At 39.9% G+C, this 25,431-nt stretch overlaps 1 protein-coding gene across 1 annotated transcript in view; it reads left to right on the top strand.

Moving 5' to 3' along the window:
- The window catches only part of PRKCG (protein kinase C gamma), a 106,416-nt gene that overhangs the window by 40,794 nt on the left and 40,191 nt on the right, over window positions 1-25,431 (top strand). Inside the window, exons 3-5 of the mRNA XM_053452474.1 lie at window positions 646-728; window positions 18,881-18,992; window positions 20,151-20,282. Of these exons, the coding sequence (XP_053308449.1) occupies window positions 646-728; window positions 18,881-18,992; window positions 20,151-20,282 (327 nt within the window). The remainder of the gene's footprint in view (window positions 1-645; window positions 729-18,880; window positions 18,993-20,150; window positions 20,283-25,431) is intronic.

Raw genomic sequence — 25,431 nt, 5'->3', positions numbered from 1 at the left:
TTAAGATTAAAATGGTTATTGAAATAGTTTATTCCAATTATGAATAAATGTACACTAACCAGGTTTCATACACTATATGGATAATGTATTGGGACACCTGACCGTTACACCAACAGGGACTTTGATAATATTGCATTCTAAATATGTAATATGAAGTTGGTCCCTCCATTGCAGCTATAACAGCTTCTACTCTTCTGAGAAAGTTTCCACAAGATTTTGGGGCATTTCTGTAGGAATATTTGCCCAAGGTGTTTAATGGGTTTGAGGTCAGGGCTCTCTGTGGCCCGTCAAGTTCTCCCACACCAAACTCATCCAACCACACGTTCATGGACCTTGCTTTGAGCACTGGGACACAGTCATGCTGGAATAGAAAAGGGCCTTTGCCAAACAAAGTTGGGAGCATAGAGTGGAAGCTGTTATAGCTGCAAAGGAGGGACCAACGACTTATTAATGTTTATAGCATATAGTGTGTGTGTAAGGTGAATATGATATGGTTCACTGGAACTGTTAAAAAAGACCCATACATGCAGCAGTAATTCAAAAGGTTGCACATTTCATGGGATTTGCACAGACATTACTCATTATCGAATGTATATATAGTAAAAGTTTTTTTTTTCTCTTTCTCTCCATATTATTTTTTCTCAGTTTGCAGCTTTGTAGTTCACAAACGTTGCCATGAATTCGTCACCTTTGAATGTCCTGGTGCTGGTAAAGGTCCACATTCAGATGTAAGTATAATGCTGATAAATACAATATTAAAATGTTAAGGACCTGTTGGCAAACGTCCATCACTACATTCCTTGAGGGATATTATCTATATGTATTATTCATATGATTAGAATTTTAGCTTCTCAAGTGACAATGAATAGTAAAAGCCAGGGTAGAATAATAATAACTTGGATATTAATTTATAATCTTCATCGCTGTAAATGAAGTTTTATTTTTAGATCTTTGAATATACATTTACGTTTCATATGCCTGGGTTCATCATGGGATTCTAACTGATCTGGCAGACCAATAAGTTACATTTATTATTGAGATATATAACTATTATAAATTAACTGTTAATTATTCCTAGCCGTTCTCCATGAAATATGATGGCATGGCAAAAATTGCAACAGATGGTTTAAAATCTCAATAACAATTGGTGATACTATCATAAAAGTAGTAAACTGGTTTGGTGCACTAAAAAAATAGAAAAGATTAGACATTAAGTTTTTGTGATCAACTTTTTAGGAATATGACTTTGGTACTGCTATAATTACTCACATATATATGTATCTATGCTAGTAAAACCAAGTGACATCATACATTTATAATTATGAGTCAGCATATGGAACCTTAGCGTAGTGTTGCAATTAGGTCTGGCACTGACCTAGGCTTGACCCCTAGCTTCCCCCAGAACCTACCTCTCCTTCCTTTCAGCTGAGTATGACATCATATTCTGTGAGTTCACCTCAAAAGGATATGATGTGCCAGGTTTAAAGTACTATGGGTGATCTTTGATCACTGACATCAGCATTGAGCAGCAAGACACTAGAGAGCCTGATCACCCTAGAGGACGATCTAGCTCCAGTGGTCCTGCTTCCCCTTAAACCTGCGTTTTGTGTCTAGTTGGTTCAAAGTAGCAACAGCTCTATGGTAATCACAGAGGTGTGCTAGTTGCAGAATTGGTCTTAATGTGTAATTTGGTTTTCCAAGTTAATATCAGAAATTATATCTTTAAATCTACCTATAGATGTAATACTATCTAATTTGCCATGATGTAAACATGTGATAGCAGAGTACTTATCTCCTTATGTAATATTGGTCCTGTTCATGTTATTGTTAATTGTGTATATTAGTAATTTCAATGTTAATGTTAATATGGTATTTTTTCCTCTATTGTTATAGCATCATGGAATCTGTAGAACTCCCATAAATATAATAGTAATAATAATATGATCATTTTAGCACAGTACAAAAAATTAGTAGAAGTTAGAAAATGTTTTAGCTGAAAATGAATAATTAAAATCTTATGTTTACTGATGCACAATCATTAGGGAAAACACATCTCAGGATTAAAGTGGAATATATCACTTAAATGTATGTAATCCTACTTAAATTATCTTGTATACCAGTTTCTATATGAATTGAATTCTATTTACATCAGACTTGTGCATTTGGGTTTGGACGAATTTTAATGATTTTCCGACTTTGTTAATTTCTATGGATAACTGTAAATGAGGTGTGACCCCCCAAAAAACAACTGAAAACTAAGAGAGCTCAAAATTTTCATTTGTATGTAATGTTTTCATTCTTACTGACTTCCTACCTCCGCTACCCACATCCATCTCCTTTCCCACCTCACGTCTTGTGATTTCTTTCATGGTCTGTTTCTCCCTTTTCTGCCCCGTTAACCTGGCCTCTCTGATTGCTTCCGGAAAAAGGGCGGAGCCTCTGCACACACCTTCTCCCCTGATTGGAAGAATAGAGAAGGGGTGCACCGAGGCTCCATCCTGTTGCAGAAGTACTACACCAGGCAAGAATAATGCAGATTGGTTCGCAGAGAAAGAGAAGAGTTTCTGCACCACACTTTCTCCATGAATTGCCTGCATTATTCTGGCCTTTTGGAGAACTATTGCAAAAGGGCAGAGCCACAGTATGACCCATGGGGACAGCCTCTCCCTCCATTCCTCCAATCCGGGGAGAGAGTATTTGTGGATGCACTCCAGGAGGCCTGGAGACATAAGAAGCAAGACAAGAAGCGGAGCTGCGGAAAAGCAGATAGGGACATGCAAGTGGAGAGGGTAGGGGGTGTGAGAGGGCCTGTAAGATAGAGTGTATGAGTGTGAGAGAGTGAATGAGAGTTTGAAAGAATAAATGAGGACAAGTAACAAAGAATTTAGTTTCCAAAATGAAAAATCCCTCCTAATTTGGGCCGACTGAAAACAAAATTTGTTGTACAGAAACATGGACCAAAAACAAAACAAAAAATGTGCCTGAATTGTTTTTGGTCCATTTGCACAAGTCTAATGTGCTTGAGGATTCCTAATTTGGGATTCAGCAATATTTGGGACTATATTTTTGGGACTTTCCTTTCCTATATTTTACTTTAAAGGGACCCTCCACTTTAATGGATACAAGCCGTGTGGTCCATTTTTGTGCTGCCAAACCTTCCCTAGCAATTGCATCAGGAGATTCTCCCTCCAAGGGCATTTGGCTCTTTCCCACCTCCAGCTGCAATGCAGGAGATTTGTTTAGCGTAACACATCTCCTTGCATATGATATACTTACCTCCAGACAGCTCCAGCTCTGTAAAATAACATACGTCATATCCCAGTGTTCTGTTACTTAAAGGCATGCAGCGCTCTTTATTGAGGTTGTGTTCGCTCAGTATAAACGGGTTGGAGATATCATTGAGGTCTCCCTTGTAATCACCCCATTGAGCAGAGGTACACTAGGGAGCCTAATAGTCCCTTAGTTTTGAGATAGGGGGTCTATAACCCTCTATATCTGACAGCGTAGGCCACAATACATCACTGGACCATGCAATAACTAATATTAATGTTTTTTTTTCTAAAAGGAGGTGTTCTACAAGTCTTGGTCCACAAACTCTTATCTGCACTAAAACATTTTTTTTAGATCTCCTTTGTTCTAATCCTTGCAATAATCTTTCCCAGAGGTCTTCTGTCCCATTTTCAAGATGCATTATTAATGTTCAAAAAGAAAAATGGGACGGTAAAAAATTCCCTGCCCCAATTTGAATGTATCCTTGGCCTTATTCTAGTAAAAATTACAGGTAATTTTAAAATAAGGCCTTATGATACAAACTTTTATATTAATAGATAAATACTTGAAAACAGGAGACAGTCTGTAACCCAAGTGTGTTCTTAAAATTATAATATATATATATACAATTGTTAAATAAAATATTCTAGCTTAATAACTATTAATAGACATGGTTATGGGCCATATAAAAGTATATATTCCACTCTCTTTTTTGTTTATATAATTTATATCCTTGTTGTGCATACCTGGGCAACCATGAAGAGCTTATCTGTGCTAGATATGCAGAATCTGTATTACACAGCTTATATTTTCTGTTCAGTTTTGGCCCATTTGTTTTCGGTGAACAAACTTTGTTCCCTGCCCATTTGGTTCAAACATTGAGGGCATTTTCAAGTCGGAAACAAAATTTGTTGTCCAATGGCCACATTTTCTCATTCATTCTCACTCTCACACTGTCATTCTTGTTTACTCTCACGCTTTCTAAATGTTTCCCTACCTTCTCTGCCAACCACTTCCGCTTCTGTATCTTGTTCATCTTGTCTCTTCTACCTTATGTCTTTTATCTTCACTCTTTTATCTTTTATCTTCTATCTATGTCTGCATCTCCGTGGACATAACCTGGTGCGAACTTCCACCAAAATTGGGAGGGAGAATGTCAGCAAAATCACTGTGATTTGGGTGGAAGTCTGCCTTAGGGCAACATGTACTCTCCCTCTGTTGAGGGAGAGGATGTCAGAGAAAGCACTGCCATTTTGGCGGAAGTTTGCCAGGTTATGACCGTGGAGATGTTGACGAAGATGGGAAACAAAAGATAGAAGATCAACAAGAAGATGCGGAAGTGGTCAGCAGAGATGGTAGGGAAACATTCAGAGAGACTGAACCAGAACGATAATGTGAAAGATTGAGTTAAAGGGCCCATGAATTTTGGACAAAAAAAATCAAAGCTTTTTGCTTGGTTTTCATTCGCTTCCTGGAGGGGTCTGGCCTTGGTTTTTGTGGCTTTGCGCGAATAGCCGAATTTGCCAAAATGTATACATTTGCACCATGTGGTATGCACCACATAGAAGAAAAAGAAATAACTGTTTCTGTAGATATAACTGAAAGATCCCTCCCAAAACAATTAAATGGCAGATGAGAATTATTTTACGTATATATGATCAGTGAACTGGAATCCAAATGGGTGATATAGTTTGAAACGTATAAAGTAAAAATAATAATGCCCATTATAATGAAACCTGGGTCTCTATCATCGGTGATGAATAGGAGGCAGCATTTTCAACTGTCTTATTCTGATTTTCGTCTGTCTGGGAAGTCCTAACAACTGCACTTTGCAGTCCAGCTGCCATGATGGTTGCCCTTGTTTCAAGGGTGATCTAGACATATAAGTCAACTATCTGTGTGCAGAGAGTGGGCATAGGTACATGGAAGTATCGAAGGTGGACTAAGTAAGCCATAAAATGCTCTATGTAGGCTAATTGTTATTAAAGCCCAGTGATTCAGAGTACTTAAGCTGTTAAGCATGGACTTCCTATACAACTAACACACAGCAGTTCCCATAGTAACCATCATGCACAATACATGTTCACAAGCGGTCCCTTTTTATCTGTTGAATGCTTAACAACAGAAGGAATACTGCACAGGAATGTAAACACATTTTCCTGACAATCAATTTACCTTTATATAGGAGCTTCACAACATCTCACTTTAGTGTCCTTTTTTGGGGCATAGTTCTGCTGCCTTACGTAGCTGCCTAATTATTCCGATATTGTGGGTGATGGTATTGTTGGCCCGTTAAGGAGATTCTTTGATCTCCCCTGACTGGCACAGTAATCTATTAAATAAATTGATGTCTGTTGCAGCACAGACTTTGTTGTAGCTCCCACATGGGCAATTTGTGATGCTCTGCAGCTAAGCACAGTCAAACTGGCACTTCGGGGTAAAGTGGGTGGGCGGCCATGCATTTGACCTGCAACCAACCCCACCAATCCCTGCCTCTGGCCACACACCCCAAAACAGGTGTGCTGATTTGCACACACACTTCTTCTGTTGCCTCTTCTGTCTTCTTTTTTTAGTCCGCTTCTACCCAAGTCTTATTTTGCCTACTTCTCTGTCAACCTGGCCTGCTGGTGCACTTCCGATTGGAGGAATGGGGAGAGACAGTCCCCATGGCTTCACCCTGTTGCACCAAAGGCCAGAATAACCCAGATACATATGAGGAGAAAGAGAGGTGCAGAGATCTTAAAGAACATGGCTTGGGGCGGCAAGTTGCTGCCCCTGTCATGAACCCATCACTCTCCTGCCTTAGTCATGGACGCACCTCTCTGGGTCATTGCCACAGCTCTTAAAGGTAAGGTAGTTTTTAATGGTGTCCCTTTAAATAAAACAGAAGAACAATTTTCTAACTCAAGTAACTGAATAATTAATGTCCCAATATGTATGCTGTAAAATGCATTCAGGTCCCTGAAAAAGATACGTTTGGGAACTAGACTATTCCTTTACTATGATCATTTTACCTCTAGGTACAAAAAACAGTTGCATTACTTTTTTAAATCCTATTGATTTGAAGAAATTCTTACAACGACTCTTCAGACCTCACACCCACAGATCTATAGTTAGCTTTGTTTCTATTGAATAAACCTTCCAGGGCACTTTTCATAAAGGCATTCCCTACGTCTGGGATATTTCTGACTAGCTCCAGAACGCCACATATAGCTTCCAGTTCTATCAAACAAAACATAGTAGAGAAAGCAACCTTCTCTATCAAGAAAAAAACCTTTAATCAGAAAAAAGCATATCTAAAAGCGATACAATATCAAAATATAAATACAATGCACTACATGATCACTTCATTAACAATCAATTAACTAATAGCAGTTGTTTATATATTAATGTAGAGAGAATTTATATTTTGCATTTCTGTGATTTTTGTTATACTTGAATCATTCCAGCTTCATTTGTCAGATAATTTTCTCTGCAATTGTCTCGACCATTTTTGAGTGTGTGCATATAACACTAAATTGCAATTTGGCTGTAGTTCAGCTGTTGGCTGTCATGTCATATTTTTGGGGGTTAGTCCGCCATACAATAAGCACAGCAGTTTAAATTAACTCCTGTCAAGTATACTAAAAATAAAATATTTTCATGTGGTGTTAAAATATGTCTGTTAATAGTACATTTAAAAAAAAGGATTCTATTGCTGCTTTTGAGTTTTTAGGGAACTGTTGTGTTGAAAAGTATTATTTTGTTTTCGTTCTGAATCTCTGACTAACAGACGCTTCAATTTGCCTTTGTTAGGGTCACTACATTTTGTATTGTTTTTCACGCAAGGTGAGCAGCTTTATGCATTGACCTCAACAGGATCTGAGTAACTGCAGAATTTGCACATGTTTTCTTGGAATAGTTGGCATAAGTAGAGGAGGCCAAGTCAGCATAAGCACAACACAAATCGAACCAGAATTAACATGCAATATGGAACTGAAGCGCAAGGCAAACCACCTTTCTCAGGGGGGTGGCTTAGGTCCAAGTCTAGATAGACATTTTATAAGAATAGTGCAAGTGCATTCTTAGAAGCGCATTGATATCCGCAGAAGCCATGGAATTCCGTTGCTTTTCTACACACAGACTAGACAAAAGGAATGGTAAGTGAAAGGCCAAGGCTTGGTTTTCATCAAATAATTATTTATCTCAGATTCCATTTGGCTTACTGTGGGTTTTGTGAATTTTCTCAGTGGAAATGTATCTTTAATTTGGGTTGAGAATATTCTATACAGTAAATTGTATACTTTGTTAACATTAAACTTTTAACTCAAAATGCAAAGCATCACGCAGTGGCTGAACAGAACAATTTTATGATGGGGTTGATCCTAGCTTTGTATGATATTGTAGTTGATTTAGGCTAGTCTACCTCATACTTCATTGTATTCTGAAACATGTTTGCATATCCAAGTATTATTCATAGTTCTGACTTAATCTATGTATCACTAAAATTAAGGGATACCACCTTTGGAATACAGATTTTTGACAAAATGAATGTAAATATAGGTTTAATGGACATGCAAAAAGCAGTACTAGTGCAAAATTTTAAAGAATGGCGGCCATGTGTCAAAAGTCATTCTGTATCAAACAGGCCCGGACTGGAACAAAAAATAGGCCTGGGCATTTAAGACTGAGCAGTCCATTTTTATTTATATATTTTTTGTTAATCCAAATACTGACAAATTTAATATACCATTTCTTGTTGTCTATTAGCAATATTTCAGCATGCTTTTGTCACTATAATCAATTAGCATTACATAAATATTTAATAAATGTATTATAACGTCATGCAATTTATAAAGCGCTTTATCTTTAATGAAAGATTCAAAACAATAACTAATCTTTGACCATTTAGTTAGTACTTAGAAAAAAAACTAGTGGCAGTGTGGCACTCCTTGGGCCTTGGCTGGTCAGATCACGCTCACGACGAGTGAGTCTGTCAGTCACAGACTCACAGCACAGCACAGCAGGGAAGAAACTCAGACCTCAGACCACCCGAAATGAAATGCGGCGCTCAGCCAATCCTCTAGGCAGAGCAATGCGACTAAAAAAGAGTCATCATACACGGGACTCCTGAAGCCACAATTTACTGCCACTAATCCTTTTTAATAAGAACCGCAGGTTGAAATAGAGTAAATAACTGTCTCTGAATGTTTTGTCCTCTGAAGTGACTAGAAATTCAGGAGGGCATTTTATCTCTGGATAAGTAAAAATTAAATAGTTCAATTGCTTCCTACAGAAAGTAAAGGGCCAGAAAACAGATGACTAAATACACATCAGGACAGGCTCTGCCACCCAGACACATACACAAGGACAGACTCTGCCACACCGACACCCAAACACACATACCAGGACAGGCTCTGCCACCCAGACACACATAATAGGACAGGCTCTGCCACACCGACACCCAAACACACACACCAGGACGGGCTCTGCCACCCAGACACACATCAGGACAGGCTCTGCCACACAGACACTCAAACACACACCAGGACAGGCTCTGCCACACCGACATTTCCTTGGGCCCTGCTCCACTCTCCCTAGCATGTAATCACTCCCTCCGCTGCCACACCCAAAAAATTCCCACACTGACTGCAGATTAGGGGAAGACTGTGAGAGTCCGTGCAGTCTTCCCCCCTTCTCACCCTGACCATGACTTTGAGAGGTCCTCTCTCCTGAAATCATTCCCAGTCCCTTTGTCCCTCATTCACTAAGCCATACCTCTCCTTTCCTTCCTCCCTGTGAACTATAGATCAAACACATATAAACAGCACTTGCATGTAGAGATCACATACAAACCCTATATTTGCAGGTATGCATAAATGATGTATGGAAACATAGCATAGCAGGTATAGATCAACAGAATCAACACAAAAACCAAGCTTTGCAGGTATAGATCAATTGAAAATCACATGTTTACTCAGCGTTGAAGGTATAGATCAAATAAACAGAATGAGACATACAACCCCTCTATTTGTAGGTATACAATAATAATGTATGGAAACAGAGCATACCAGATACAGATCAACAGAATAACACACACCCAGCTTTGCAGCTATAAATCAATTGGAATTCACATATAAACTCAGCATTAAAGGTATGGATAACCCCCTAAATTACAGCATAGATCACAGGTTGCACACCCAAAGCCAGCCCTTGTGTCCACATTGCCCATATAGAACCTGATCAGCACCCAGATTACACACATATTACAGCCCAGCCTGAGCAAACCTTGTCCCCTAACAGCCCAGTGTAAGACATCTTTGTCGGCAAACAGCCCACCCTTCATGTACCATCTTTGCATTTCCCCAAATCACTTAAACATTCATGATAGACACAATCACAGTTACTTACTCATTCACATGAATCATTTACACAAATTCAGTAATGCAGTCTCACAAATCATTCAAGCAATTCATCCACACATTTATTCATTCATTCTCGTACGCATTCAAAAAAATTCAGCCACACATTTATTCATTCATTCTCATACGCATTCACACAATTCATCCACACATTAATTCATTCTCGTACACATTCACACTACCCCCTCTCCCCATCTACCCATATCCGGTGCTCAGCATGAAACGCCGGCACCGTGATGGAGTCACGGAGAGTGAGGGGCGGCGAGCGGTTGCTGCAAAACTTCACAAGCGACCCCTCGGCGCCCCTGCCCGGGACTTAAATTAAAACATCAGGGTTTTTTTTTTACTTTATTTAACATCCTACATGTTAAATAAAGTTGCCCGGCCCCCTAGAGTGGCGGGTCCTTATGCCCTGCGTTAATGCGGCCGCATAGGCCCAGTCAGTCCGGTCCTGACTGGGCCTATTTTAAGGTAGGAGCCTGGAGCTGCAGCTCCATCAGCCCCTACGTCAATCCGGCCCTGGGCCACCCGGCCCACCGGGCAAATAAAAAACTGGGATTATCCAGCCTGGGACAATTAAAATTTCAACCAGTAAATCATTCACCATTACTACAGTTGAGGCAGAGTTTTACAACTCCACACACTTCATGTTACCATACGTTTCTTTTGGTAAGTCAATTAAGACATATACTCTATTTTTATACAATCAATTGCAGATTTCTTTCAGATTTAATTCACTATATCAGAATTGCAGAATTACAGAATTGCATACACTTTGTTAGTATTTGGCAGCATTTCCTTTTAATTGCTTAACTTGAATCAAACGCTTGGGGTAGCTTTCCGCAAGCTTCTCACAATAGCTGGAATTTTTGTCCATTCCTCCTGACAGAATTGGTGTAAGTCAGTTGGGTTTTTGGGCCTCCTTGCTCGGACATGCTTTTTTAGTTTAGTCTACAAATTTTCTATAGGATTCAGGTCAGGGCTTTGTGATGGCCACTCCAATACTTTTCTTATTATTATTTATTGTTTTATATAGCGTCAGCAAATTCCATAGTGCTGTACAATGGGTAGACAGGACATAAGTAGTATGTAACATAACAAATTGACTTACAGAGACAACAGGTGAGGAGGGCCCTGCTTACAATCTAGAGCAGGGGTGGGCAATTAATTTTCCCATGGGGCCACATGAGAAATTGGAATGGTTTTAGAGGGCCAGACCTCTACAAACTACAAACTCCGAAGCCTTGTCCATTTTGTTAACTTATGTGCTGTTTAATAAAGTTATTCAAGCCTACGTCATTGGTAGAGGTGCTTGAATAAGTAAGGCCTGAATAACTATTAGCACAGCACAGAAGTGAACAAAATGAACAAGGCTTCGGAGTGCATACCGTATTTTTCGCTCTATAAGACGCACCTGCTGATAAGACGCACCTAGATTTTAGAGGAGAAAAAAAAGGAAAAAATATTTTGAGCTAAAAAATGGGCTAAAATATTTATTACAATAACTGAATAAGCTATGAACACAGTAAGACACACGCAGTAAGACACACACAGACACAGTAAGACACACACAGACACAGTAAGACACACACAGACACAGTGAGACACACACAGACACAGTAAGACACACACAGACACAGTGAGACACACACAGACACAGTAAGACACACACAGACACAGTAAGACACACACAGACACAGTGAGACACACACAGACACAGTAAGATACACACAGACACAGTGAGACACACACAGACACAGTAAGACACACACAGACACAGTGAGACACACACAGACACAGTAAGACACACACAGACACAGTAAGACACACACAGACACAGTGAGACACACACAGACACAGTAAGACACACACAGACACAGTGAGACACACACAGACACAGTAAGATACACACACACACACAAACACAGTAAGACACACACACACAGTAAGACCTCCCTCCCTAACCCCCCTTCTCAGTATCTCCCCTCTAACTCCCTAACCCCCCCTTCTCAGTATCTCCCCTCTAACTCCCTAACCCCCCCTTCTCAGGATCTCCCCCCCCCACCCCGGTCACTTACCTTAAACTCCTGTGTTGGAAGCGTGAGGCGTTTGTCTCGGGTGCCGGCGCTTCACTGCTGATCGCCGGCGTCTGACGTCATATGCCGGCGCCCAGCGTAAAGCGCCGGCACCCGAGACAAACGCTTCCAACACAGGAGTTTAAGGTAAGTGACCGGGGCGGGGGGGGACACCGGACTCATTGGTGAGTCACCAGGACACTCTTTGCGGGCCGGTCCGAGCTATTCAGCGGGCCGGATGTGGCCCGCGGGCCGTGCTTTGCCCAGGTCTGATCTAGAGGCTTATCTATAAGACATTGTGTTTCAACTTCACAGTTTGGATGTTGTTTTTCGCATTGAAAGCCTCAACCTTTTTCCTCCATACATAGCGCTGATCATTATGGTAAAACAGTTACATTTTTGTTTCATTTAACCTTTCAGGCAATAGAGATGTAGGACTCTCAAAGGTGGGTGTAGATTCTTTTGAACCTGATGCCTCCAACCCCTTTACCACCTCCTTTGTGGTTCAGTTGAACCTCTCAGACAAAAGTATGTTCAGCCATAGGAGTTAGTTAGTGCCTCCTTCCTGGAGAATTCAGCGTCTTTAGGAGCATTTTATATTAGCATACAACTGTTTGTACAGTTGATTGCTGTTCCTGCAGTTGTTTGGGAATTGCTCCCAAAGAGAAGCTAGACGTGTTGAAGTCCACAATCTTTTTTCTGTGATCTTGGCTGAGCTGCTTACATTTTTCTTATGGTTTCAAGGCAAAAAGGCCCTAGTTGTACAGACAGGCCAATCTCTGAGATAAAAATGTAAATGTCACCCATGATTCCATCTGACCTCTATTCTCAGTGGTCTGTGCACTCTATAGTACAAACATTATACCTTAATGGTATAAAATGAAGAACATATGAACAGAATTGTATTTTTTATCTTTCCTGCTTGATTAGAAGAGACAAAGACTGTGAGTACTGAGGGTGTCAGAGCAAAATAGTTGTTTAATCTTGTAGATGGTCAAAGAATGAGATAGATCCAAAAAAAAATTCAAGAAATGTGAAATGTAGTTACCAGTCAAAAGTAATGGAGGGAAATGATTCTCTAACATAAAATATGAGTGTAAAATAGGATTTTGTTATATTGCAGAATGAATCAACGAAAAATAGTATTGTAAATATATTTTGTAAAGAATGTCAGGCTCAGTGGCAAATTGAGCAGTGAAAAGGGTGTTTCTAGATCATCCCTCTCAATAAGGCATTTACAAGAATATTTTATTTGATTTACATAATTTAATTCTAAACAGGAACCTGGGAGTATGTATATTCCAAATAATTTAGTTGTGGTATTGCTAACCCAGATTTGCTTAAAGTTATCAAAGCATTTTGCAAATAATTGTTATTAAATGTGCACTTTTTGATTGTATTTTTGGTGGTCAGGGACTCTTGAAGACAGACACAGTGGATTTCATCTGCTATATATTAACTACTGACAGTGTAAGGGGGAGCTGCTCTAGGACTAACCCCTAGACTTGCCTTGAGCACAAGGGCGTGCTATTATGGAGGCTTGTACCATAGACCTCCATGGTGTAAGCGGAGCAAGTTCCAAGGGAAATCACAGACCTCTCCAAATGACAGATTCAGTTGTGGAGTACAAGAGAGCCCAATCTTCAAAACCCCTACCCCCTGGACCTGCAGCTCTAGGTCTAGGATAGAAAACTCTGCTAATCACTGCTTGCATTCAGTAGTGCATGCTCCCACACAAAGATGTAGTAGATAACATTAGGTTAAGTGGCTTAAATTAGGCTGTAATTACAGTGTTGTGAACAAGTATTTTTCCCTTCCGAATTATTGAATATTTGTCACAAATGTGACAAATATGACAAATAACCAATAATTAAAAAACAAAAGAAGAGAGGGCAAATACTTTTTTCACAGCACTGTAGCTATAAAAACCATTGATAACTTAACATTGTAGTTGGTGACATTTTGCATCACTACAGTTTTAACTCTGAGCTGTTGATTACAATAAGGACATCTAGTGACCAAATAAATGTACTTCTAGTATGAATTCATGCATGTCCACTGCTTATGACATATGTACTGTATTAGACTTTTGGATTTGGATTCGTACAAATTTCAATATTAACAAAATTTGCAATTTTATCTATTTGTTAGAATTGATGAAAACGAGGTTAACAAAGCAAAAAGCACTGAATTTTCATTGGAATTTCATTCTTTTGTTCTCACTCACGCTGTCTCACCAATTCTCTGTGAAACTCCCATTCACGTACTCACACTCTCATTCACACTGTCTCTGAATGTGTCTGTTTCTTTTCTTGCATCCTCTTGTTCTTCTGCCTTATTTCTTATGTCTTCTTTGTCCGCTTCTCTGTGTACGTGGTCTGCCGGCAAAACGGCAGAACCTCCAGGCACACCCTCTTCCCTGATCGGAACAGGGTCAGAGGCTGACCCCATGGCTCTCTTTGCAGAAGTGCATAGTCACGCCAAAAAAAGAATTGCAGAAACACTTCTTTTTCTCAGCAAATCTGCCTCTGTCTAATTCTGGCCTCCCTGTGAACTGCAAAATGGCAGAACTTCCAGACACACCCTCTTACCCGATTGGTGGAATGAGGGATACTGTGTGTGCGCAAAAGCAAAACAGATAAAACAAAAAGGTCCAAGAAAAGAAGCAGCGCTGCGCAGCAAGGAAACGGACATGGAAGTGGTCAGCAGATTCAGAGGATGAGAGAGAGTGGATGAGAGTGTAAGAACATGAATGAGGGTGTGAGATTGTGAAAAAGCAAGAGAGAGCGAATGAGGGTGAGTGAATTTTGTAAAATGCACTGCAGCTTTCGTTTGTACCGAAAGGGCAGGAAATAAATTTGTTGCCCGAACCAATTGACTAAAAACTGAACGAAAGTTTCTTTGTTCCATTTAGTCTATTATGTATGCAGTTTGGGGGTCTACATTTACTATGAACTAAACTCCCAGAGTTAATGCTTAGCATGTATATATATATATATAGAGAGAGAGAGAGAGAGAGAGAGAGAGAGAGAGAGATTTCCCCTTGTCTCCAATTTAAAACAAATATGAATGTATACATCAAATTTTTTTACAAACCTTTCCTAATGCCTAAATTTTAAATCATGTCACCTTAAATACAAAAACAAAGATATAATGCACATTAATGTATATTAGGTCTGCCATCAAGAGTTTAAAGCTAGGGGCCCATAGATCATAGACGCAAGACCATCTTCTCTATATATATGGCCACACGCTACACTACATCATCTTTTACTATCTGTAGACTGTTAAGCAATGACATCAGTCACTAGAGTGCACTTAATCTGGCCACCTGGCCTGTGCTGCAAAAGTACCTCAATCAATATCAGAGCTCAGTGGTCTGATCAGGGGTGATCAGAGAATCTCCCCAACCGGCAAATGAACCCTATTGTCTCCAAAAGTGAGATAACAAGGGCCTTTGGCACGACAGTGCCTGAAAATATTCGGGAAGTACGAATGTAACAACTTTTACCTCACTTTACAATAGACTTTCTTGCCTGCACCGTTGATAGCTGAGTGTACACAGGCAACGTGCTGGGAGATATATAATGGGTTTTAATAAAAAAGCTTAATGCTGAGTGCATAGACCATTTTAGACTTCATAGTGCACATGGAGTGTGGCAAACACACATAAGCTGGGTCCACACAGGGTCAAAAAAGAATTCGGTCAGCGTTAAAAGTAACATTTTTGGACTATACTGTATATCTCTCAGAAAGGGATACTTATAATTAAAGCTAACTAGTTGTCATACCTGGAAATTCTTTGGATTTAGCCCAGAGGTTTCATAAATTGATTCCCACACCGCCTGTTCAGTGTTTAATCTCCAGGCGGTGAAGGGGGTGACATTTGGCCCTGCACATTTCAGGAGAAGGAGAGCTCCAGGGACCAGTCCTGGGAAGTTCTCAGAGATGCCAGTTGTGCATTTTTTTTAATTAGAATAAATAAATAAATAAATATATTATATATATATATATATATATATATATATATATATATATATATATATATATATATATATATATATATATATATATATATATATAAAAATAATGTTAACCAAGACTGAAAAATGTGCCATTGGAGGAACTGCTCCATCAATATGTACAGATGGAACATTTTCATGTCCTCAGGCTTTAGTGGGACATGACAGTGATAAAGCCATCTGGGATGTTTTATCACATGCCTTCCTAACATTAAAAATATTACTCTGCATCTTTTCATGCAAAAAATATTTTGAGCCAGACAGCAGTGTCCTCCTAGATCAGTGACCTGCAAAGCAAGGCAGATGTTTGTTTCCACACAAACTGAGATAGATGATAAACCATTTGAAGGTCTTTGTGGCCGTACAATTTAACACTTTACTCATATAAATGTTATATATAAGAGAAACGTAGAAAATGCAGAAAAGAAGTGATAGATTACGTTATGAATGGGTCATTCATAATACAACCCAATGTAACTTTAAATAAAGGTGACTTTTGGGCAAACAAATAATGTGTTCATAATAAACCATGAGTCTTCAGCACTTTTATCAATAACTTAATTATGTGACATAATTTCTTTTACGGTTTACTGTGAATGCGCTGCTAATTAAAGGGACACTCCAGCCATCTTATGCACTTTAACCCCTTAATCGCACATCCCCCGAAAACAAAGGGTTAACAATCTATGTTCGGTTTCTGCACCCAAACGGTGTTGCTGTAATGCCTCAACGTCGAGGCATTCAGCAACACCGCAATCGGCACCAGGGGCCATGTCTGGCCCCTCCCCGGGGCGTCAATGTCTGCACTGTATGGCGGCGGACACCCATTTTAAAAGAGTTTAGGAGGCAATCAACGATCATTCCCTAAACTTCAATGGTGTCGCTGAAATGCCTCGATTATTATTATTATTATTTATTGTTTTATATAGCGCCATCATCACGAAGCATTAAGCGACACCGAACTCCCACCCTAGGAAGCGCCGTGATTTTGAAAAGAGGTCTCTCCAGACCCTCCTGAGAATCTGGCTCCACTTACAGGTTGAGTACAGGTACTGCATTCAACCACGCAAGTCAATGGAGCCCAGCTTTCTAATCACAATGTGATTTGTAAAATAAATAATAAAAAATAATAATACAAAAATAGTTTTAAAAAAAATAGTAAAATGTAAAAATGATCTCCCACTGATGTCACCATCAGGGAAACCAAGTTCCAAAAAAGTGTAAACCCCCCCCCCACAAAATAATAAAAAAGGCAAAACATATATATAAAAGAAATATTTTTATGAGCAAGTCCTAAAATTAGCGCTTTGGCTTAAAACAATTCTCGCATGGAAAGATTTAAAATACTGGCATGTTAAATGCCCATTGGATGTCCACTTTTAAAAAATGTATGATTTGACAGGGTAGATTGAATTGGCCGGGTTCAACAATGTCCTAATTAACACCAGAGGAAATTTCCAATTTGAAAAATGCACATGCCCCAAATGTAGCCTTTAAGCCTCCAAAAAGCAGACAAACCCATGTGGGGTATCACTGTACTCAGGAGAGCTGAACACATATTGGGGTGTTGTGTGACAGTGACATATACCAGGACCTGTAAATTCATACCTAAAGTATGTGTGTGGGGAAAAATACACACTAAAAATACTACTGCAAACTTTGAAAAAATACTGGTGGTAAAATGTGTGCATGCAAAGAGTTAAAATACCAGCATTTGAAATACCCTGGGGTGTCTAATTTTCAAAAATATATTGCTTTATAGGGCACACTGATTTGGACAGGCTCAAATATGTACCAAATAGGGCATTGGCAGTGGATCACCAAACCCATTCATGTGGGGTATCACTGTACTCAGTAGATGTTGCTGAAGACATATTGAGGTGTGACAGTGACATATAGTAGGACTTGATAATTCATACCTGAAGTAAAATGTGTGTGAAAAAAATGCAAAAAATGACTACCACAAAGTCTGACAAAGACTAGTGATAGAATTAGTGCATGGAAAGAGTTAAAATACTAGTGTCTAGTTTTCAAAAATATATGGTTATTATTGGGTAAATTGCATTGGCTGGCTTCAAAGATACCCAAAATAGCACATGGGGGAAGAATTACCAGATTTGGAAAAAATGGTTTTGAAATAGCAAAACGCTACTGGTACTTATTGCCCCATAACGTGCAGAAAAAAGCAGGGGGGGGGTTCATTAGCTTTTATAGATGAGTAAAAGATTTTTCAAGCAAAAGTTAGAAAAAATCCTTTTTTTCTAAATTTGTCACCATATTTTATACTTTTTTATAGTAAATAATATGATACAATCAAAACAATGTTATCTAAAGAAAGTCCTTCTTATTAAAAAAAAAAAAAATATATATATATATAACTTGTGTGGGTTCATTAAACAGTAAAGAATAAAATTACAGCTAAACACAAGCAGCGCAGAAATGTTAAAACAGCCATTGTGACGAAGGGTAGAAAAAATAAAATCAGCCATTGTCACGAAGGGGTTAAAGCAAGATACTTTTTTTTAAAGGTGTTGCTTTTGCAATGCATTGTGGAGGGGGGTTATGCCCAATCCACCAGTATGCATCTGGCCCTTTCCCGACCCCCCAGCCTTTTTTCCGTGCAGGAGATATGTTTGGTGGAATGCATCTCCCTGCATATGATATACTTACAACCAGTGAGCTCCATCTGGTCAATCTGGCGTGATGAATGCTGCAGGGGGTCTATTCAGACCTCCTTGCACATACGCAGCAAGCGCTCCCATTGTTTTTAATTAGAGCACTTTCCTGCCACTGATTGGCACACAGAGGAACAGGGCAGTTGCACATCTCAGAGTACTTTAATACATTCTTCTGTCCCTTTAAAAAATTATCATACCCATTTGTCTCCAGTGGCATCCCTGAATGAATTCGGATGAAGGCAAGCTCCTTGTGTGCTTAATGAGAATTCTAGGGGATTCTCTGCTACAAAATCATGTTAATTTCAGCACATGTACATTTGCTAAAGATGCAGACATGGCTATTTTACTTATTTTGGTGATCACTGTTAGTTACTTCATTGACCCCTTTTTTCAACATCCAAGCATCATTTATAGTTCATGATTTCTGTTTACAGGATCCACGTAGCCGGCACAAATTCAAAGTCCACAGCTACAGCTCTCCCACATTCTGTGACCATTGCGGTTCCCTTCTTTATGGATTGGTACATCAGGGAATGAAATGTGCTTGTGAGTATGGAAACAGAATTCCAGGGCATACCTTGAGTATTGCCAAAGAGGTCAGAAGTCCATTGATGGAGAAATAAATGATGTCCATGTGTAAAAGCAAGAGATCAAAGTCCTGCACCATAGCCCAAAATACATATAAACAGGCTAATAGTAGGTATAAACATACTTTAAGTGGTTGATACAGTACAGTGCTACATTAACTGTGATGGAAGTCACAAATAATATCATAGTTATGTAGTTAGATGTAGAGTGTTTAACTCTGTCCTCAGGGGTCATAAAACCATGTTCAATAATAGTGATTGCAGAATTGTAATATTCTATCTACTCATTATGTACTAATCTTGCATCGTCTTACTAAACAAGCTGAAATTTTGTTAACGTCTTAGTAATTAAGTGTAACACATTGGATACATCTTCCACAGTGAAGCAGAATTCCGTTAAATCTTTTGCTATTAAACTTATTTGCATACATGAAACACATCATCATTCACCAAGTGAATTCGAAGGTGCCCAAGAACATATTTGGGTTCCAGATTAAAATGAATAACCTTACAGAGCCAACTATGGTGCTTAATTGTAGTTTCATTGGCCTGCTTGAAAAATGCTTGGTGTTCAGCAAGATGAAGTGATGGTGGAATATGACTTATAGCATATGCACGGCATTTGTGTAGCATTTCATTTGTATGTTGTTCTACTTTGTTGAAATGTTCAATTGGGAAAAGTGGAAAAACGTACTATATACAACTCGGGACTACGAACCTCTACCATTAAAACTTCCCTCTGTTAGTACCAAAACATAGAAACACCAACCCGAATAGTAATATAGTTTTATCTCAGGCTCATTGTAATCCTTATTAGCTTTATATTTACTATTTGGGTTGGTATTTCAGTGTTTTAACAGCTTGACACCTTTGGACATACTCATGAAAAAAGTGGTAACAATGATGACCATAATGATGGCAGAATAGTACTTCCTGCATTTTTCACATCGACAGGGAGATCTCCATGCTGTGAGATAAAAGGGAGCAAAGCTCACTGTAAGCACCATTACATTTACATTTAGAAAATAAAAACATTGCGTCTATACCACAGTAAAATGTGAGGTCAGTGAGAATAATTTACTAAAACTATGCTCTTCACTTCTCTATTTCCCTTCAGGCTGTGAGATGAATGTACATAAGCGTTGTGTCCAGAGTGTACCCAGCCTCTGTGGCGTGGATCACACTGAGCGCCGGGGTAGGATGCGCATCCGCCTGGAAGCAATAAATGATGAAGAGTTCCAGGTCACGGGTATGCAAAAATAATATGTAACCCTTTGTTTACCTTGCTCCGCTGTCAGGCTGGTAGTTACATATTTCAGTGACGCTGGTGACAGGAAACCTGAGCATCCGCAATTGCTGGGAGATCAGGATATCTTGTTTCTTTAACCAGTGCCTCTACTCAGTTTGTACTATGTTGAGTAGGGGAACCCACCCACTGAGAAATGGCCCCTTTCACACAAGAAAATAATACACACAACTGAAATGCAAATTATATATATTTATATATTTATATATATATATATATATATGAAATATATTATAATACCTGTTTATTTCAATATAAGGACCCAGCTGCTGTGCAGTTCAGTTCTAGCAGTGGGTGCACAGTCCTGAGAATATATATAACACAAATAACTGCCAACACCAGCTCCCAAACCCCAAATGTGGGTGTTCTTCCCAACCAGATGTCCCTGTTTTGGTGCACTGTTGGGGCCCTTGATGCAGGTAGCGCTACCCGAGGAGACAAGGATATATATGTTGATATATATATATATATATATTATTTAAGTACCTCTCCTTAATGTCTTCAGGCAGCTCTGGGATGCTGCCCCTTTAACTTTCTGGCTGAGAGTTATAACTGTTTTCCCACACAGATGTCTGTCTGCAGCTCTGCTTTCACCTCACTGGTACAGGATGCAGGACATGGACGCTCTGGGTACTGGCAGTCTCTCACATTCACTCAGGAAGCATACAGCACCATGCTGTATTCTCTGCACACGTGTACTTCACTTCAGTGTACTGCTTGGATGTCAGCAGTGCACACACTAAAAGCAGCAGGCTTATTTCAGGCCTGCTTACAGGAAGAGCAGTCTGTCTCTCCTCCTTCTTCACTCCCCTGCTTAGCACTGCTCTTCCAGAAGTTTCTTCCTAGATCCTCTCCTCTGATAGGCTGAGAAACATTTCCCTAGCTCAGGAAGACTGACATATGTCCCAAAGACATACTGATTGGCTCACAGGAGACAAGTGAGCTGGTGCTGGAAGGAAAGGTCAGTATCCATGACAACCCAGCTGCAATGTTATTAGACAGAATGACTACACTGGGTTACAAATATAAAAATTGTTTAAGTAGCTTCGATTTAGTAAATATTTTCCTTTTCACTGCTCCAAATTTCTTCCTTTCATAATTCCAAATCCCTTTTATCCTCATCCATCCCATCCAACAAGCCATGACGTTTTCACACCTTCTCTGTTTGGCTATCTCTATACATTTGTTGGGGAGAAATTATTATTTAAAGATGACCACTCAGCTACCATATGCATGAGAGTGAATATGATGGCTGGAGTGTCCCTTTAAGACAGTTCTGCACCAGCATGCGCTCCTCACCTTTCATCAAGATGGACAGAGACAGAACTTTTTTTGGGGGGGGGGGGCTGGGCTCTGTGTCCGTTATGGTAACCCTATGGCAAAGCAAATGCCATTTAGATGCAGTGGAAAGATTAAGATAATTATTTATTAGAACACTTGTGATTGTTTTGCATTGTATCTAATTTTAAGCCTCTATAGTGTTTGCTTTTGGCAAAAATAGCATATGCCCCAGCCACAACTATAATTTGTATGTGTCTAGTGTCTCTGGTAAGCCTGTATTAGAAGTCAACAAAAACATCATGTTTAAATTCAGGGTAGTTTTGTTTGCAATCATATAAATGGGAACATTAAATGAGCATCTAGCTGAATGTGGTCCATGCATATTAACTAAAACCTAGGAAGACAATCACTGCACACAGAAAAACATCAGTGTTATTCTAAATGACAGTGCTTTTCTATCATCAAAAATCATAAACATTGAATACACATAAAACATTCTTCAATTTGATATTTGGCTTTGTGCATTTTACAAACATATATTGCGCACATGGAATTTATCAGCCATTAAAAGTCAGATCACTGATGTTGTTTGTTGCGGCAAAAAAACACACGCACAAATTGACCAGATCCAAACCCCGTAATTCTATTGCTACAATGGTAAACAACTCCAGAAAGGCAAGGGGGGGCCAGACACGAATGCATCACTGTGTACATTGAGCTTGTTGTTAATCTCAATCCTCAAGAAAGACAGGACCACGCGATTGCCCTCCATTTTATCCTCCACCAGAGGAACCCGAAACTTGCCCCCTTCTAGCATGAAACCAACAGCTCTGAACATGTACTGGATGGAAGTCGCCCAGGTAATGCAGCCATCAACTTCACAAAAGAGGCAAAAACTTCAAAGTATTACAAAGAAGAACTGCCATAAAGTGGCACATATCAAAATAATACACGCTACAAAAGAAGCACCCCACCAAATGGAAACTGTCCAGGTGGATGGGCAGCATTATATTCCACAACAATTTGAAATGGATGATCACAACATGAAAAATAGTAATATCACTTAACAATCTGGTTAGTTGCAATCAGGGGTGTAACCTCATGGCCCTGGTGCGAGAATCTGTTAAGGCCCCCCCTTTTTTTCAACAAATTACATATTTAATCATATCTTTTTCAACTTACTTTATCTTCAACAATGCAGCATTCAGGATAAAAAAAAGTCACACGTCACAGCCATGGATGGTGTGGTTCTGCAAATATAAAGGACAACCATCAACATTGTTTATTAAGCATCCCTCCCTTTTACAGCATACCTGATATAGAGACATAAAGGATTATGGGTAGCTATTTAGTGGCAAAGATGCCTATGGGAAAATGGTGACAGAGTTTGTCCCTGGTTTCCCATAGGCATCTTTGTCACCAAACATGGGACTATGGGAAGCTATTTAGTGACAAAGATACCTATGGGAAACTGTGGACAGAGTTTGCCTTTGCCCCCAAGTTTCCCATAGGCATCTTTTTCACTAAACATGGGACTATGGGGATCTATTTAGTGACAAAGATGCCTATAGGAAACGGGGGACAGAGTTTCTTGACAGTTTCCCATAGCATCTTTGTCCCAGCCTCCCACTGCCAGCCATGCCGCCTGTTTGTGAATTTACCTGACTGAAGACACACACCCTAACAGTGCACTCTGCTGGGTTCCCGCTGCCAAACTTGCTCCACCCACCTCACTCAACTGGGCTGGCACCGCCCACAAAGGTCATTGAGCCGTGTTGGCGCCGCCCATGAAGCTAATTGAGCACACCGGCTGACTCAATTCAATTTAGAATTGACGGGGGCGGCATTTTAAGAAGCCGTCCCCATCGATCCAAAATAGAATTGAGTCAGCTGGCCAGTGCGACTCAGTGACGATCGTGGGCTATGCCAGTCCCGTTCAGTGAGGTGGGTGGAGCAAGTTTGGCGGAGATCCACGTCTAAGGAGCGCTCTCAATCCAGGACAATGCATTGTCCCGGATTGAAACTGCCTGGGACGCGGGACTCAACGGCACGGTCTCCTAGGTGATGGAATACAGCACTTTGTGCCGGCATTCCGTGTGCTTGGGCCCCCCTGGATTTTCCGCCACTGGTTACAATCATCCAAACAGTAAATGTACATTGAAATGAGTTTACAAGCTTGAAATAGTTTTATCATGCCACAAGCACGTTCAAGTCCTTTCAAGTTTTTTTTTTCTTTTTCTTACATGCTATAGGACATCATGTAATGTCCTGGTGCTTCACCTCAGAAAATGCTGGGAGCTATTTTGCCATTTTTGCAATATGTTGGTTCAGCCATTATTCCCCTTTCCTGTGAATGGTGCACCATGTAAACTACCGTATTTGCTAGATTATAAGACGACCCTGATTATAAGACGACCCCCCAAATCTGAATATTAATTTAGGAAAAAAAAGAAAAAGCCTGAATATAAGACGACCCTATAGGAAAAAAGTTTTACCAGTAAATGTTAATTCATCTAAACTATTTTTTTTTAAATAAAAGCTATGATTGAGAAAAATATTTTGGTTTTATTTCCTTCTATTTTCCAACCTGCCCCCCAGTTATGCACATCTGCCCCAGAAATGCCTTATACCCCCTATATGCCACTGTGCCCCATGATATGCCTTTTAACTCTATATGCCCCTGTGCCCCATGATATGCCTTTTGACCCCCTATGTGCCACTCTGCCTCCAGAAATGCCTTATACCCCTATATGCCACTCTGGCATTTAGAGGGTTAAAAGGCATATTATGGGGAAGAGTGGCATATAGGGAGGTTTAAGGCATTCAGGAGGCAGAGTGGCGTATAGGGGGTTACAAATACATTTCTGGAGGCAGAGTGGCATTAAGGGGGTTAAGAGGCATTTCACAGAGCACTCTGCCTCCAGAAATGCCTTATGCCCCCCATTTAACACTCCCCCCAAACTTACCGGTGCTTCTGACTTCCCTGTCATGAAGCCGGGGCAGCGTGTAGATCCCACGCACTTACGCTGCAGCCGGAAGGAGGCGTGGCTAACAGCGGGAGTTAAGGGAACTCTGATCTCTGACAGCCGGGGAAGGTCTGTGCGATGGACGCAGACAACCCCCGCTTCTAGCCATGCCTCCTTCCTGCTGCAGCGGAAGTTGTCTACGCGAATTGCGTAGACAGCTACACGCTGTCCCAGCTACACACCGGGGACTCAGAAGTACCGGTAAGTGGGGCGCGAGGGGGGGGAGACAGGAGGATCCAGGTCCCCTGCAGCTGTGGGGGATCTGGATCTTAGTCGTCTCATAGTCAGACCTATTTGAGGTCTGATTATAAGACGACCCCGATTATAAGACGAGGGGTATTTTTCAGAGCATTTGCTCTGAAAAAAACCTCTTCTTATAATCGAGCAAATATGGTATATATTGTTTTTATTCAAGAAGAGATTTCTTTTGATACAAGAGTTACATGCTTATTTGAAAATTAGAGGAAAATAAAGCATTTTTTAAAATATATTTTCCCCTCTAAAATTGACAGAAAATACCCTCAAAATGTATCAATTGAGGTGTCCTGATTTCAGAAATGCTTCATTTATTTAGATTTTTCATAGTTTCCCAACAGTTATAGGAAACATATTGTAAGGTTAATTGTTTACATTTGGCATTATAGGATTGCAACTCTAATTTTTAACAAAGAAACCAAAAAAATATCCATAAAAGTATATGCATACAGCCCAGATATCTCATGAGGGGCATTTGGATAATTTTCATGCAGCCAATCAAGTCAGTCTTAGCAATGGTTTCCTGCAGA

Source organism: Spea bombifrons, chromosome 12 (genome assembly GCF_027358695.1).
Source record: "Spea bombifrons isolate aSpeBom1 chromosome 12, aSpeBom1.2.pri, whole genome shotgun sequence".
Classification (NCBI taxonomy): domain Eukaryota; kingdom Metazoa; phylum Chordata; class Amphibia; order Anura; family Pelobatidae; genus Spea; species Spea bombifrons.
The sequence above is the reverse complement of the archived record's forward strand: the minus strand, read 5'-3'. Positions and strand labels throughout refer to the sequence as shown.